This window comes from Nicotiana sylvestris, chromosome 6 (assembly GCF_000393655.2).
Source record: "Nicotiana sylvestris chromosome 6, ASM39365v2, whole genome shotgun sequence".
NCBI classification, from domain to species: Eukaryota; Viridiplantae; Streptophyta; class Magnoliopsida; order Solanales; family Solanaceae; genus Nicotiana; species Nicotiana sylvestris.
In genome coordinates this window covers 53522484-53540466 of record NC_091062.1, presented here as the reverse complement: position 1 = coordinate 53540466, position 17983 = coordinate 53522484, and the positions used below count along the sequence as shown (strand labels likewise).

At 35.5% G+C, this 17983-nt stretch overlaps 1 protein-coding gene across 1 annotated transcript; it reads right to left on the bottom strand.

The window, feature by feature from the left end:
• Positions 1-716: 716 nt before the first annotated feature.
• On the bottom strand, positions 717-13061 carry LOC138870621 (uncharacterized; the record flags this gene model as incomplete). The annotated part of the gene is made up of 6 exons (XM_070148444.1): positions 12944-13061; positions 10992-11168; positions 3153-3413; positions 2153-3011; positions 1604-1744; positions 717-930 (listed from the first exon to the last, which is right to left on the bottom strand). Coding segments are annotated over exons 1-6 (1770 nt in total), but the record flags the coding sequence as incomplete, so codon positions are not given.
• Between the last annotated feature and the right edge of the window lie 4922 nt (positions 13062-17983).

The window sequence follows — 17983 nt, the reverse complement described above, 5'->3', positions numbered from 1 at the left end:
AGAGTTAAGCAAGGTAAAGACTTAACACGTTGTTTAATATTTTTGACTAACGTAGTATGCTGGTCAGTCCAAGGCTTCTTATGATCCTTTTTCAGCCTATCGTATAGAGGGGCTAGATCACGAGATAAACTTTTGTAGAAAGGAGATATATAATTCAAACTTCCCAAAAATCTTTGTAATTGAGTCCTGTCAGTAATAACATCAGGAAATTTTGAGGCAAAATCAATCGATCTTTGTATCGGGGTAATTTTTCCTTGGCAAATATTATGACCTAAAAATCGAACATTTGTTTGGAATAGACTCATTTTTGGTTTAGAAATTACTAAACCGTTTTGTATTACAATTTTCTTAAAAATATCAAGATGCTTAATATGCATCTCTAATGTTTTAGAAAATACTAATATGTCGTCAATATAAACGATGATAAAATCTAGATAAGGGTTAAAAATATCATTCATAATTTTCTGAAATTCAGAAGGGGCATTTTTTAAACCAAATGGCATGACATTCCATTCATATTGCCCAAATGGAACATTAAAAGCAGTTCTATAAGTATGCTCCTTAAAAATTTGAATTTGCCAATATCCAGATTTTAAATCGAATTTTGAAAATATATTGGCGTCATATAATCTAGATAGCAAGTCCCTTTTATTGGGGATAGGATATCTAATCCATTTTAGATGTTTATTCAATGGTTTATAATTTATAACTAATCTAGGAATACCACGTTCCTTTTCTGCAGCATTATTAACATAAAAGGCAGAACATGACCAAGGAGATTTTGAGGGTTTTATCAAACCCTTTTGTAACAAGCTGTCAATCTCGTTTTTGCAGAATTCGACCAATTCAGCATTCATCTGGCAAGGTCGAGACTTAGTAGGGATATCATCTTCGGAGAAGTTTTCTTCATAAGGAAGAGTTACAATATGCCTTTTTCGATTCCAAAAGGCACTAGGGTGATCGGCGCAGACATCAACAGCCATCTGTTCAGCAATCAATTTAATCTTTTGCTGAACCTTAGCAGATTGTAAAGTATCGAATATATTCATGCTTAATATTTCTGATTGTAATGAATTAACATGACTTTGTTTCATATTAATCAAGGCGTTAATATCTCTAGTTACGGGATCTGTAACAAAAGAATAACTTATCTCTCTATCTTGATAAGTAGCAGAAAAACCCTGTGCATCTATGTTATTAAAAGGGTAAATAGCATTAATAAAAGGGGTTCCGAGTATAATCGGAGGGTATAACTGGTTTTTTACCAAAAAGAAGAAATGAGGAATACAAACTCTATTTTGGCAAATACGAGTATTTGGTAATTTATACTCTATATCTAAAGCATGACCAGAAGCAGATTTGACCAAATGAGTGGTCTTTTGAAAATATTTAGTAGGAACAAGACCCTCTTGAATACAACTTACATCTGCTCCACTATCAATCATTGCTACATCAGTTAGAGAGAAAGTATTATCAATCAAGATAGTACATTTAATGTACCACTTATGAGCCGTAACAACCTGCATCATTCCTAAAAACATATCAGAATTTTCATTAATCGAATCAATCTGATCAGAAATTTCTTTTCCCTTTTTCATTTGACGATTCAGAAATTCCTTTAATCGAAAAATTAGTTGGAAAATCAGTTAGAGAATTATTTTTCTCAATTTGAGTAATCCGGTGATCACAAATCATTTGATTTTGTTTAAGAGACTTAATATCTTTTTTCAAATTCTCAATTTCGATTTTCAAATCATCAAAAGAAGCATCTCTGCTAGGTGTACTGGACTTATGAAGTCGTTTATTAATTTCAGACAAAGAATAAGGCGCAAAATGTTCAAATTCGTTCTTATATTTTTCAAAAGGTTTTGAACTACTAGAACTAGAACTTGCAGCTAAATTAATAATTTTTTCACGAAGTTTTTCATCGGTAACTTCCTTTAAAAGTTCTATTACATTTTCAGATGTAATAGTTTTCATATTTAAATCATGAAATTGTGATTGCAATTTATAAAATTCGTCATCATCACAAGTACAAATATCACCTTTGCAAGCAGTGCAAGAAGTATCAACATTTTTATCACTATCAGATAAATCAATTAAATCAACTTCATCTTCAAATTCAGTCTCAGAGTAATAGTCAGATTCTGATCCTGAAGTGTATAACAAGCCATAAACCTTATCGCGTAACTCATCATCGAGTTCTAAGGTTTTCAGCTTTTGAAGCTTGCAATTTGGAGAAATATGACCAAACTTTCCACACTTATAACACTTAATATCAGCGAGATCTCTCTTTGATCTATTCTTCGTAAATCGAGTAGATTTCCGATGCGCTTTTCTAGTATCACGCTCTTCCTTAGACCTATATCTAGACCTCTTTTTCTTATACGGGCTATCCGGGTTAGGATACCTATGATATCTGTTTTTCTTCTTCTTCCTACTTTGAGTAGAGGTTCCGGGTAAACCGAACTGGGTACAAAAGTCACCTAATTGGGATTTCTCTTTAAGCTTATCAATCTTAAGTTGTCTAGAAAACTTTAGCTCATTACACAAGTTTATTCCTTCTTGTGTACACACTCCTATAAGTTTGCCATAGGTATAATTACCATACTGAATTTCACCGTAACTACCCCTTAATACTTTCCTTACCCTTTCAGCAAATAAGGAAGGGAGGCCGTCTATAAACATAGCTTTCCAATGCTCATATTTATTCTCGGGTAGTTCCATAACCCTAATCATAAAAGTATCTTTATACCATCTAAATTCACTAAGGGTCTTACATCTAAGCCCATTAAGTAAGGTTCTGATGGTCTCATGATTTGAGGTAAATCTACCATTGAAATGCTCTAAAATTGTAAGGATAAGGGTATACACTGCATCTTCTCTACCCTTAACTAGAGCCATACCTATATTATCAACACCTTCATCTACGACTGTAGCATTAATAACGAAAGCCTTTTCTTTAACAGATAAATAATTATCCCACCAGCCACTTAGTTGGCCAGTAAAGCCTGCAATAATCATTTTGCAAATAGTTCTATTCGTATTTTTAACACTGTTGCAGATAGTCGAATACATAAGCATTATATGTACGAGAATGGTTAATTGTCTATCAGTTAAACCATCAAGATTCCATTCATAAATTTCGGAACCGCTATAAGACGTATTAGTCTGATTCCAATCACGTTCCTCAATCAACACATCTTGAGGAGTAGGACGAGGATAATAATAAGTTTGCATCCTTGGTTTGTCAGCATACATACTATTGGGTTTAACTATACCTTTGAGTTTATTAAACTCTGACCATGTCTCAGTGTTATAATCAGAAACGGTCTCAATTCTATCAGCAAATTTCTTAGATAAATCAATTGTTCTAACATTCAAACCAGAAAGCTTTTTATCGAGGAGTTGTGCTAAGTCATCAAGAGATTTAAATTTAAAATCCTGAATCTCAGGAGGTCTTTGAATATGAGTAAGAATAGCTTGATCAACTGTTTTACTACCCGAAGTGGAGGCAATATCAGTTGGTCCTTTCTTAGTACTCATTTCTTTTATTAAAATAGTCAAATTATCAAGTTTTTTATCAAGAGAACCGATATGTTCTCCTAAAATCTTTACATATAAACCCAAATAATTGTTTTGAGAAATAAATTTATTAATTTCTGCGATACTAATAGCTGCAACGTTATCATCAATAAATTTTTGAAAGGCAGTGAATATAATACCAGTATTATTAGGTAAAATAAAGTGGGCCTGAGGAGGATAAATGGCTTTAGTAATATTACCACTCCCATATTTATAAGATCTTTCTAGTACCTTTATAAAAAGAGGCAAATAAGTTGTTATAAACCAAGGAACAAAATACATAATTTGATTATGCAAAGCACAAGTTTCATAAAATTCTTGAGAAATACTATTCAAATCATCTTTGCTATAAGCATAAAAAAATCACGTTTTAAACTGGCTCCATTTATCACTAAAAAATTCCTTTTTAATATATTTTCGTGCCCGAGAACCGAGACTAAAATCAATTTGGTGTGGAATCATTAACTACTATTGGGGTCGAAATCCATCTCGGATACAGAAGGAATATCTTTATCTGAAATATTGTCATTGTCCTGAACAATATTTGTTTGAGGGTTAACTTTAACCCTTTCAACCCTTTCGACAGGCTTATTACTAACTTTACTAGTAATAGTGTGTAAAGAGGCTGCACGATTGCGAGCTGGACCGTAGACTGGTTCAACAGGAGAAATATGTTGAATAGCAGGTAGAAGTCTATGATTAGAAAATGAATGTCTATTATAAATAGTAGACTTATCATCAAATTGAATACAAATCCTACCATCCGGATTTTGAGTAACATGCGAAAATTCAGTATTTGACAAGTCGTTAGTAATCTGACTTGGGGATATAACCGAATTTAAAGTCCAAGTTGTTGGGAAATTAATTTCTTCCCACCTAATAGGTCTCCTAGTGGTGACCTTGGACCTTGCAAAGTTGGTTTCTACCAGTATGGTCTGATATGATGTATCATATAACTTACATCTAGGATTCAAAGTAGATAATAATTTAAAATAAATCCTATAAGACAGACATATAAGTTCAGAACCAGGCGCATAATTATAACCATGCGTTTTCACATTTAAAGTCAAGGCATCAAGAATATTAACATCAGAAAGAGATAGTTGCAGATTGGGTTGAGTATTAAAATATACTGGACCATAGGCCACAGTAGATTCAATCGAACCCATCAGAGACTGTCTGAAGTTCAGATTTCTAGCATCTCTAAGATCTGCTAAAAAGGACTCTGGTAATCCTTTAAGGGTTAACGGTTTAAACGCAATTTGAACCATACCAATATGCAGATAATGATAATGATGTTTATATAAATCTATATCATGCTTGTTTAACAAACGAATAGTTTGTTCAGACGAATTTAATGCTAAAGACTGTTCAGTCGTTTTTATCAATTGTTTAGAAGAAAGTTTATCAAACCAACCATAATCATAAATGGTTTTTATAGAAACTTTAGGAATTGTCCATTTATTTAATAAATCAAGGTTTTGAGGTATATCTACCTCTTCAAGTCTAGTACTTTTAGTACTTGTTTCTCCCAGATCCATTCCAAAAGCTTCATATCTATGTTGAATATTTCATATCTATTACATATTTACCATGAAAATTCCTAGGCTCTGATACCATCTACACCAGGATCAGGGTAGGCGGGCGGTAGTCCGCACGGCCATCCAGATCTAGCTGTTTCAGTACCTTTGAAGGTTGGCGGTAGTCCGCGCGACCAGTAAACATTCGACATATACGGGAATTTTATTATAGTTTTAATGGCTGTATGGAAGGATCTATCCTTATACCCAAGCAAGGGGCCTGTCTAGGTCCGATACATACTCTTATTGAGCCCATGTGTCTAGCAGTTCTAACTGTGAAAGGGATAGCCCTTTTGACAACTTCAGCGGGCTTTAATGTCACAGCTGGCTAGACGTAGCCACTAAGGCAAAGCCAATAAGAGTAGTATAGAGTTGACTGTACCACAATCATGGAACCAAGCCAAGAAACTATATTAAAATTCCTTTATATTTTGAAAGAGTCTGGATTCTTCATGGTTAATATGCAAGAGAAATTATTTTTTCAACATAGATATGAATCCGTTTAGCCGGACATAGTCAGGGCTGGGGAGAGAAACTAAGTATATAAAATACTATATAATAAAATGAAATAAATACCTTTATGGCCGAGAAGCAAGGCCCTGAAGATGAACTGAACTTCAAAACTTTTATTAATCTTCAACTGATTTACAAAACTAATAAGATAAAAGCTTTACAAGAAGGAGATAGTTTAGAGAGAGAGAGATTAGAGAGAGAGGGGGTTCTCACGACCTGCCTCTTCAAATGAAGAGGTCCTCTATTTAAAGAAGGGAAAAAAACATAAAGAATCTTTAAATAGTAGATTGGGTCCCACATCTGGGTCCCTATACAGTTTTTCTACTGTTGGGAATAGCGTATATGGGTCCCTTATACAGTGTTTTTACTGTTGGAAATAGTGTATCTACTATTGTGTGGGGTCTTCGGCGGCTTTAGTCAAAGTTTTCTTTTGTCTAAATCGTTCATTTGTTGGAGAAAATTTTTCACCTTTTCTCTCTCTTTGTCAGATAATATTATTTCTGGCTGCATCGGCTATGAATCTTCTTCTGCGATATCATCGCCACTTGTTTCACTGTGCATTGATGTGTCTGATCTTTCACATTGATTCAAAGTTTGAAGTAAATTTCTTTTTACTTCTTCCAGATATTTATTTACTAATTCGGTTTTATCTCCGTCTTGAACAGAGATTCTTCGAGCAATATGTTTGACGGAGCTGTCATCAAATATTTTCTTCTGTGGAGTGGACGAGTATACTTGGATTTGTGTTTTAATAGAATCCAATAATTCTTGTCCATATAACATTTTTGTTTTGGGATCATTTTTCATCAATTTGTCCCAAAAATTGTTGTAAAATACTCTGTATAAGCAAGGGATTTGTTCCTCCGTAAAACCTAATTCAGGAGTCCATTTATGAATCCATGGGATAGAGAATTCAATAAAGAAACAAATTTGATCAATTTTTTCTAGGCAACAGATATGATCTGCGTGATATAACTCGGTTAGGAATGGTAAAATTTTTACCCATTCTTTGTATAACTTAAGGAATGGCTCAGGCAGGATTTTTGTTGTGGGACCGTGGTATGACCACCAATTTAAGAACCAGTTGGTGATAGGTCCTGTAAATATTTTTGCAAATACTTTAATAAACCAAGTATGTTTATGCTTCTCATTGTTATAATAAAGCACTCTATCAAATGCTTGGATATAATCCCAATAAGTAAAATTTATGGGTGATTTATTAAGGCTTATCTGCCTTACTTTCATTGTTGAAATCCCCCATTCTTCAACAGATATAATCTGTTTGATAATGATTTTTGAGAAGTTATAAAAGTTCTCTTTTGTTTTATTACCCGGAAAGTGCTAGAATTCTGCACTACCTGTACTGATTAGAATAGTCTCATAATAAGTGCGGGTTTTATATGATTCACTCGGGTAGTATAATCCATTAATCAAATATCTCTGGAATATCTTCCATGGTTCATCTTTTCGCTGAATCTCAGAGTTTTCTAGGATAAATATTATTTCTTTCTTTGGTAATTTTTCGTAAGACTTAATATCATTGTTGTCTTCTTCTCTAGCGATTGAAGAAAATGTATTACTTTGCTTTTTGGAAGCCAAATATGCCTGTAGATGACCATATAACGGATCATCTTCTGGAATATCATCCAGATGTATAGACGGACCTGATGAAGAATCTCCTTTATGAAAAATCTTTGAGTTTATTAAACTCCTTTTTCCTGCTTGTATCACTGGAGAATTTGATGAGGATCCGTATGACGATCCTTGAGAATATGATCTACTAGGGGAAGATCTTCCCCTACCTCTGCCTCTGGTGGCCCATGAAGGGTCCATTCTGCACAAATAACAAGTCAATTTAGAAGTAATAATCCAGCATATCATCCCTAATAATTTTAGTATAGGTATGAATTCCTAACAATTTCATCATGATTATGATTTTCAATCAGGTTATCAACGATATCTTCAATTATCAAATCAATTATGAGACTTTGTAGATCTCGATTTAATCTAACCACTTTCAGGATAGTAATTAACAATTCTTCCTCTAAAAAAGTTGTATACAAATTCATAATTAATCAAGGTATTCTCGGGATAAGAAATACGGAAGGGAATTATCAATTCCTTTTTTGTATTGAATTTCAAAATCAAAAGGCGCCAGTTGAGCTTGCCATCTAGCAAATATTAATTTAGATGCATCATGTTTGAAATCTTTATCAAACATATATTTAACAGATTGAGCATCAGTTTTTATTAAAAACTTTTGATTATATAAATCGTCTTGAAATTTTAAAACACATTTAACAAGAGTCAACATTTCATGAGCCACAGTAGCATATTTCTTCTGGCTTCGGTCCATTTACCAGAGTGAAATCTTAACAGATATTCACTCTTATTGTTGGGATTCACTTGTTTTAAAATCCCACCGTAGACAATGTTGGACGCATCAGTCTCAATAATTTTTTTCCATGTAGGATTAGCAAGAGTTAAGCAAGGTAAAGACTTAACACGCTGTTTAATATTTTTGACTAACGTAGTATGCTGGTCAGTCCAAGGCTTCTTATGATCCTTTTTCAGCCTGTCGTATAGAGGGGCTAGATCACGAGATAAACTTTTGTAGAAAGGAGATATATAATTCAAACTTCCCAAAAATCTTTGTAATTGAGTCCTGTCAGTAATAACATCAGGAAATTTTGAGGCAAAATCAATCGATCTTTGTATCGGGGTAATTTTTCCTTGGCAAATATTATGACCTAAAAATCGAACATTTGTTTGGAATAGACTCATTTTTGGTTTAGAAATTACTAAACCGTTTTGTATTACAATTTTCTTAAAAATATCAAGATGCTTAATATGCATCTCTAATGTTTTAGAAAATACTAATATGTCGTCAATATAAACGATGATAAAATCTAGATAAGGGTTAAAAATATCATTCATAATTTTCTGAAATTCAGAAGGGGCATTTTTTAAACCAAATGGCATGACATTCCATTCATATTGCCCAAATGGAACATTAAAAGCAGTTCTATAAGTATGCTCCTTAAAAATTTAAATTTGCCAATATCCAGATTTTAAATCAAATTTTGAAAATATATTGGCGTAATATAATCTAGATAGCAAGTCCCTTTTATTGGGGATAGAATATCTAATCCATTTTAGATGTTTATTAAATGGTTTATAATTTATAACTAATCTAGGAATACCACGTTCCTTTTCTGCAGCATTATTAACATAAAAGGCAGAACATGACCAATGAGATTTTGAGGGTTTTATCAAACCCTTTTGTAACAAGCTGTCAATCTCGTTTTTGCAGAATTCGACCAATTCAGCATTCATCTGGCAAGGTCGAGACTTAGTAGGGATATCATCTTCGGAGAAGTTTTCTTCATAAAGAAGTGTTACAATATGCCTTTTTCGATTCCAAAAGGCACTAGGGTGATCGGCGCAGACATCAACAACCATCTGTTCAGCAATCAATTTAATCTTTTGCTGAACCTTAGTAGATTGTAAAGTATCGAATATATTCATGCTTCATATTTCTGATTGTAATGAATTAACATGCCTTTATTTCATATTAATCAAGGCGTTAATATCTCTAGTTACGAGATCTGTAACAAAAGAATAACTTATCTCTCTATCTTGATAAGTAGCAGAAAAACCCTGTGCATCTATGTTATTAAAAGGGTAAATAGCAGTAATAAAAGGGGTTCCGAGTATAATCGGAGGGTATAACTGGTTTTTTACCAAAAAGAAGAAATGAGGAATACAAACTCTATTTTGGCAAATACGAGTGTTTGGTAATTTATACTATATATCTAAAGCATGACCATAAGAAGATTTGACTAAATGAGTGGTCTTTTGAAAATATTTAGTAGGAACAAGACCCTCTTGAATACAACTTACATCTGCTCCACTATCAATCATTGCTACATCAGTTAGAGAGAAAATATTATCAATCAAGATAGTACATTTAATGTACCACTTATGAGCCGTAACAACCTGCATCATTCCTAAAAACATATCAGAATTTTCATTAATCGAATCAATCTGATCAGAAATTTCTTTTCCCTTTTCATTTGACGATTCGGAAATTCCTTTAGCCGAAAAATCAGTTAGAAAATCAGTTAGAGAATTATTTTTCTCAATTTGAGTAATCCGGTGATCACAAATCATTTGATTTTGTTTAAGAGACTTAATATCTTTTTTCAAATTCTCAATTTCGATTTTCAAATCATCAAAAGAAGCATCTCTTCTAGGTGTACTGGACTTATGAAGTAGTTTATTAATTTCAGACAAAGAATAAGGCGCAAAATGTTCAAATTCGTTCTTATATTTTTCAAAAGGTTTTGAACTACAAGAACTAGAACTTGCAGCTAGATTAATAATTTTTTCACGAAGTTTTTCATCGGTAACTTCCTTTAAAAGTTCTATTACATTTTCAGATGTAATAGTTTTCATATTTAAATCATGAAATTGTGATTGCAATTTATAAAATTCGTCATCATCACAAGTACAAATATCACCTTTGCAAGCAGTGCAAGAAGTATCAACATTTTTATCACTATCAGATAAATCAATTAAATCAACTTCATCTTCAGATTCAGTCTCAGAGTAATAGTCAGATTCTGATCCTGAAGTGTATAACAAGCCATAAACCTTATCGCGTAACTCATCATCGAGTTCTAAGGTTTTCAGCTTTTGAAGCTTGCAATTTGGAGAAATATGACCAAACTTTCCACACTTATAACACTTAATATCAGCGAGATCTCTCTTTGATCTATTCTTCGTAAATCGAGTAGATTTCCGATGCGCTTTTCTAGTATCACGCTCTTCCTTAGACCTATATCTAGACCTCTTTTTCTTATACGGGCTATCCGGGTTAGGATACCTATGATATCTGTTTTTCTTCTTCTTCCTACTTTGAGTAGAGGTTCCGGGTAAACCGAACTGGGTACAAAAGTCACCTAATTGGGATTTCTCTTTAAGCTTATCAATCTTAAGCTGTCTAGAAAGCTTTAGCTCATTACACAAGTTTAATCCTTCTTGTGTACACACTCCTATAAGTTTACCATAGGTATAATTACCATACTGAATTTCACCGTAACTACCCCATAATACTTTCCTTACCATTTCAGCAAATAAGGAAGGGAGGCCGTCTATAAACTTAGCTTTCCAATGCTCATATTTATTCTCGGGGTAGTTCCATAACCCTACTCATAAAAGTATCTTTATACCATCTAAATTCTCTAAGGGTCTTACATCTAAGCCCATTAAGTAAGGTTCTGATGGTCTCATGATTTGAGGTAAATCTACCATTGAAATGCTCTAAAATTGTAAGGATAATGGTATACACTGCATCTTCTCTACCCTTAACTAGAGCCATACCTATATTATCAACACCTTCGTCTACGGCTGTAGCATTAATAACGAAAGCCTTTTCTTCAACAGATAAATAATTATCCCACCAGCCACGAAGTTGGCTAGTAAAGCCTGCAATAATCATTTTGCAAATAGTTCTATCCGTATTTTTAACACTTTTGCAGATAGTCGAATACATAGGCATTCTATGCACGAGAATGGTTAATTGTCTATCAGTTAAACCATCAAGATTCCATTCATAAATTTCGGAACTGCTATAAGACGTATTAGTCTGATTCCAATCGCGATCGCAAAAGAAGATTCACAGCCGATGCAGCCAGAAATAATATTATCTAACAAAGAGAGAGAAAGGTGGAAAATTTCCTCCAACAAATGAACGATTTAGACAAAAGAAGAGTTTGACTAAAGCCGCCGAAGACCCCACACAACTGTAGATACACTGTTCCCAACAGTAAAAACACTGTATAAGGGACCCAGATACGCTATTCCCAACAGTAGAAAAACTGTATAGGGACCCAGATGTGGAACCCAATCTACTATTTAAAGATTCTTTATGTTTTGTTTCCTTCTTTAAATAGAGGACCTCTTCATTTGAAGAGGCAGGTCGTGAGAACCCCCTCTCTCTCTAATCTCTCTCTCTAAACTCTCTCCTTCTTGTAAAGCTTTTAGCTTATTAGTTTTGTAAATCAGTTGAAGATTAATAAAAGTTTTGAAGTTTAGTTCATCTTCAGGGCCTTGCTTCTCGACCTTAAAGGTATTTATTTCATTTTATTATATAGTATTTTATATACTTAGTTTCTCTCCCCAGCCGTGACTATGTCCGGCTAAACGGATTCATATCTATGTTGAAAAACTAATTTCTCTTGCATATTAACCATGAAGAATCCAGACTCTTTCAAAATATAAAGGAATTTTAATATAGTTTCTTGGCTTGGTTCCAAGATTGTGGTACAGTCGACTCTGGTACTACTCTTATTGGCTACGTTTAGCCAGCTGTGATATTAAAGCCCGCTGAAGTTGTCAAAAGGGCTATCCCTTTCACAGTTATAACTGCTAGACACATGGGCTCAATAAGAGTATGTATCAGACCTAGACAAGCCCCTTGCTTGGGTAAAAGGATAGATCTTTCTATACAACAATTAAAACTATAATAAAATTCCCGTATATTTCGAATATTTACTGGTCGAGCGGACTACCGCCAACCTTCAAAGGTACTGAAACAATATGACCAAACTTTCCACACTCATAACACTTAATATCAGCGAGATCTCTCTTTGATCTATTCTTCGTAAATCGAGTAGATTTCCGATGCGCTTTTCTAGTATCACGCTCTTCCTTAGAGCTATATCTAGACCTCTTTTTCTTATACGGGCTATCCGGGTTAGGATACCTATGATATCTATTTTTCTTCTTCTTCCTACTTTGAGTAGAGGTTCCGGGTGAACCGAACTGGGTACAAAAGTCACCTAATTGGGATTTCTCTTTAAGCTTATCAATCTTAAGCTGTCTAGAAAGCTTTAGCTAATTACACAAGTTTAATCCTTCTTGTGTACGCACTCCTATAAGTTTACCATAGGTATAATTACCATACTGAATTTCACCATAACTACCCCTTAATACTTTCCTTACCCTTTCAGCAAATAAGGAAGGGAGGCCGTCTATAAACTTAGCTTTCCAATGCTCTTATTTATTCTCGGGTAGTTCCATAACCCTACTCATAAAAGTATCTTTATACCATCTAAATTCACTAAGGGTCTTACATCTAAGCCCATTAAGTAAGGTTCTGATGGTCTCATGATTTGAGGTAAATCTACCATTGAAATGCTCTAAAATTGTAAGGATAAGGGTATACACTACATCTTCTCTACCCTTAACTAGAGCCATACCTTTATTATCAACACCTTCCTCTACGGCTGTAGCCTTAATAACGAAAGCCTTTTCTTCAACACATAAATAATTATCCCACCAGCCACGAAGTTGGCCAGTAAAGCCTGAAATAATCATTTTGCAAATAGTTCTATCCGTATTTTTAACACTCTTGCAGATAGTCGAATACATAAACATTCTATGTACGAGAATGGTTAATTGTCTATCAGTTAAACCATATAAGATGTATTAAGCTGATTCCAATCGCGTTCCTCAATCAACACATCTTGAGGAGTAGGACGGGGATAATAATAAGTTTGCATCCTTGGTTTGTCAGCATACCTACTATTGGGTTTAACTATATCTTTGAGTTTATTAAACTCTGACCATTTAGTGATAAATGGAGCCAGTTTAAAACGTGGGTTTTTATGCTTATAGCAAAGATGATTTGAATAGTATTTCTCAAGAATTTTATGAAACTTGTGCTTTGTATAATCAAATTATGTATTTTGTTCCTTGGTTTATAACAACTTATTTGCCTCTTTTTATAAAGGTAATAGAAAGATCTTATAAAGATGGGAGTGGTAATATTACTAAAGCCATTTATCCTCCCTAGGCCCCCTTTATTTTACCTAATAATACTGGTATTACATTCACTGCCTTTCAATTTTACTGGGCAAACTAGCGCGCCCAGATACGCGGCCGCGCTAGTAGCAGGCCCCTAAATACCCCAAGACCGGGAATAGAGAGTTCCCAAGCCATTTTTGGAGCAAGGGCTTGCTCTCTCAAGGGGATTTCGTCCCACTCTTCATTTCTATGATCCAAGGTAAGATTTTTGGAGTACTTTGAGTTGATTACTACTCCTAAACACTTATATTAACATGTATTGATCATGAAAATCCTTAGATTTTTAAGAAATTCCTTCAAGAATTCAAAGAAGGGTTTTGCAAGATTTCTTCCAAAAGGTAAATCCTACACCTTAGACTCACATATATGGATATATTATGGAAATATGAGTATGAATCAAGTATTACAACTTATTGTATGGTGGTTGGAAGCCATAAATTCCCAATTTAAATACATGAACATGGTAGGGATTTAAAGGTGTTTATTTGATGGAATTTTTGTTGGTTTGGGTGTGAATGGTTGATCACACATGTGATGTTAGGAGTATAAATTGTTAAAGAATAATAGTGGGATGAATTGTTGGTTAATGGTGATAGTTGGAGGAACCAATGCTATAGTTAAGAGGTGTAAATATTTATGCCTACAAGATGTTTGATAATATGCCTAAATGGCATAATTTATGGGATCTAGTACTAATATTGGCCCTATTGAGTGTTGTATTGTAGATTGAAGTTACATAACTGTATGGGATCATTATAGTATCATTAAGGGGCGAATTTCAGATATGTATGGTTAAAACCCCGTCTTTTAGAAATCGAACTTCATCGATGTTTGTGTAATTTTTCTCAGATTCGTCACACGAGGAGGCCAATTAGAGAGACAAGGGCATAGCGAGCTAGAGGTGAGTAATGATTTTAAATGATGCACTGAGGGTATGAAACCCCGAATTGCACAACATATTGCTATATTGAGATGAGACACGTGTTGTATGATGAGCGCGGGGTCATTTACTATTGGGGATTGTGACTTGGTCCATCCCAGTTGATATTTTTACCGCGTAATTGATAAAGATTTATTGTTTTTCACTATGATTGGGGCTTATTGCCATATTTGGGCTTCGTGCCAATTATCTGAAATCTTTTGTGAATTTACATCACTATTTTCCTCACGAATTGAAATATTATTTGAACTCAGTCCAATTGAATTATATTATTTTGTGAACTCAGCTACATTTATACTCAACTCGAGATTTAATGATATTTATAATGTTGTTGAGCTGAGCACTATTGTTTTACTGATGCCCAAGAGGCTTATGATTATTTTCTGGACTGATTGAGGCCGAGGGCCATACGTGAGGATATGTTGAGTGATGTGAGGAGGCTTTCAGGCCTCGAGTGTTATATGAGGAGGCTTTCAGGCCTCGTGTGTGATGTGTGAAGGCTTTCAGGCCTATTGATATTGCGCTTGGGCTGTAGGAGCCCCTTTCGGAGTCTGTACACACTCCCAGTGAGCGCAGGTACCCATGTGAGTTGGGAGTGGGCCCGAGAGGCCGTTGCTTGTGTGTGGTGAGTTGGGAGTGAGCCCGAGGGGCTGATGTTATGTGCTGGTGAGTTGGGAGTGAGCCCGAGGGGCTGATGTTGTGTGCTGGTGAGTTGGGAGTGAGCCCAAGGGGCTGATACTATACTGAGATTTACATATTGAGCCCGAGGGGCAAGCCTTTGATTTATCCTTACTGTGGAAATTAATTGGCTTCACTGTTTTAAAAGAATAATTATCTGATACACACTGTTTTACTGTATAACTGATTTTACTGCTTGGGATAGCGCTATATTGTGCCGATATGAGATTTCATGTTTTCAGTCGTTATTTATTTTTATTACTCACTGGGTCAGAGTACTCACATTACTCCCTGCACCATGTGTGCAGATACAGGCAGAGCTGAGTTCGCTCCTGAGCGCTGATTCTTTCCAGACCAGGCGGTGACTAGGAGTAACGAGGTAGCTGTGGACGTCCGCAACCCCGTTTTCTCCCTTATCTTTGTTATTTATGATAATTCTAGACTTTGTAAAATATTAGTAAACTCTGTAGTAGCTCATGACTTGTGACACCCCGATTTCGGGCTGAGTTGGGAGGGTTTTCCTTGTTCTATCACGTTTATTTCGCATTTAAGATTATATTGCCCATGATTTAGACTTATTCCTGCTAAGTAATTATAAAGAGATGTATTGTTTTGTTGATTGGCTGGCCTTGTCCTCACGAGAGGCGTCGTCACGACCGGGTTGGGATTATGGGTCGTGACAAGTTGGTATCAGAGCCTAGGTTACTAGGTCTCGCGAGTCATGAGAAGGTTTAGTAGAGTCTCGCGGATCGGTACGGAGATGTCTGTATTTATCCTCGAGAGGCTGCAGAACCTTTAGGAAAAACTTCATATTCTTGAATTCTTATCATGTGTCCTTGATTCAGCTTGAAAAAGTAACTTTTACAATTCCTTCCACGTATTTGTATGCGCGAACGAATGCTCAGTATTAGATATGCCTTGATGGCTTGTAATTCCCCGATCGAAGGGCGAGACGTGGTCATTTTGAGTTTGATGTTAGGCCAGTCTGGAGGACTTGAGACTGGATCTTTGCCAATGGCTTTAGCACCGAGGTGCTTATTGTGTGAGCAAGTATTTTGAACTTATATGTTCGGTATTGCCTCTATTAGTGGGAATCATGGCTGGATAACTACGTGAGGAGTATGATAGTACTGCGATATGTATCTATATGACTTGGAAGTGACGAAGAAGGTCTACTGGATGATAGATGAACTATTGAGTGTATGATTTCCATTGTGATAGGATGTGTAGTCCCAAGTTATGGGTGCGTGAAGGATATTTTTATGTCTCCTATTTGAAGTGAAGTAAATTTTATGTTACGATATGAGTTTAGACTCAGGAAGATTAAGTGATTGTGTAATGTGTATGGCAGTGGAAGGTATACAAAAATATTAACTAAAGGTAAAGCTAGTGGGTAATTGACTTATGAGGGGAAGCTATTTGTCATACTAGTTAGATAAGTCTGGGAGCTGAGATCGCTTCTGTAAATGTATTATGACGAAATCGTTAAGTCAAGGAGACCACCTTGAAGGTCTAAAACATTAAAGAAAGAATATGTTCTTACTCAGTTGAATAGCCCAATAATGGAGGATTGAAAGGTATTTTCTAGGTGTTATGATTCAAATAGGTGCAACACATGTCCATGTATCAATTTTGATAGTATAATACATGTAGTATTGATATTAATGTAATTGATATACGTTGTGATGCTTTGTCAAGTTGTGGATGTGTTGTTAGGATGGTTTTGGTGATTCTCTGGCAGGTGGATAGGCCGAATTACAAAGGAGACTCTGCCGAAATTTTTGAAAAATTTGGGACTTAGTAAAAATTTGGTCCCCTAGAGAGTAGGCTTAACTATTATGTGAGTGAATGCAAGAAAACGCGGAAGAGTTAAAATTTCAGATGAATTGTATTTCCACAAGTTTATGAAGGAGTGAGTGTAATCTCACTATGGTATTATTTCAGTCTGCCACACAGATGCCTCTGTCTTATTTGATCCGGGATCCACCTATTCTTATGTGTCTTCATATTTTGCCCGTCATTTTAGTATGCCCCGAGAGTCTCTTACTTTACCTGTTCATGTGTCTACCCCAGTGGGCGATACTTTTATTGTAGACCGTGTGTATCGGTCATGTGCTGTGATTATTAGGGGTCTGGAGACCCGAGTTGATCTACTGCTGTTGAGCATGGTAGATTTTGATATTATTCTGGGCATGGATTGGTTATCTCCGTATCATGCTATTCTAGACTGTCATGCTAAGACAGCTACATTGGCTATTCCGGGTGTTCCGAGGATCGAGTGGCGTGACATGACTGATTATGTCTCTAGCAGAGTAATTTCTTTCTTGAAAGCCTAGCGTATAGTTGGGAAGGGTTATCTATCATAACTGGCTTTTGTGCGGGATGTTGGAGCTGAGACTCCTAGTATTGATTCTATCCCAGTTGTGAGGGACTTTCCTGATGCATTTCCTGCAGACCTGCCGGGCGTGCCGTCGGATAGGGGTATTGATTTTGGCATTGACTTACTGCCGGGCACTCAGTCCATTTCTATTCCGCCATATCGTATGGCACCAGCAGAGCTGAAAGAATTGAAGGAGCAGCTTCAGGAACTCCTAGATAAGGGGTTCATTCGGCCTAGCGTGTCCCCGTGGGGTGCACCTGTTTTATTTGTGAAGAAGAAAGATGGCACAATGAGAATGTGCATTGATTATAGGCAGTTGAATAAGGTAACAGTGAAGAACAAGTATCCTTTGCCTCGCATTGATGACTTATTTGATCAGCTTCAGGGAGCGAGGGTATTTTCTAAGATTGATCTCCGTTTGGGCTATCACCAGTT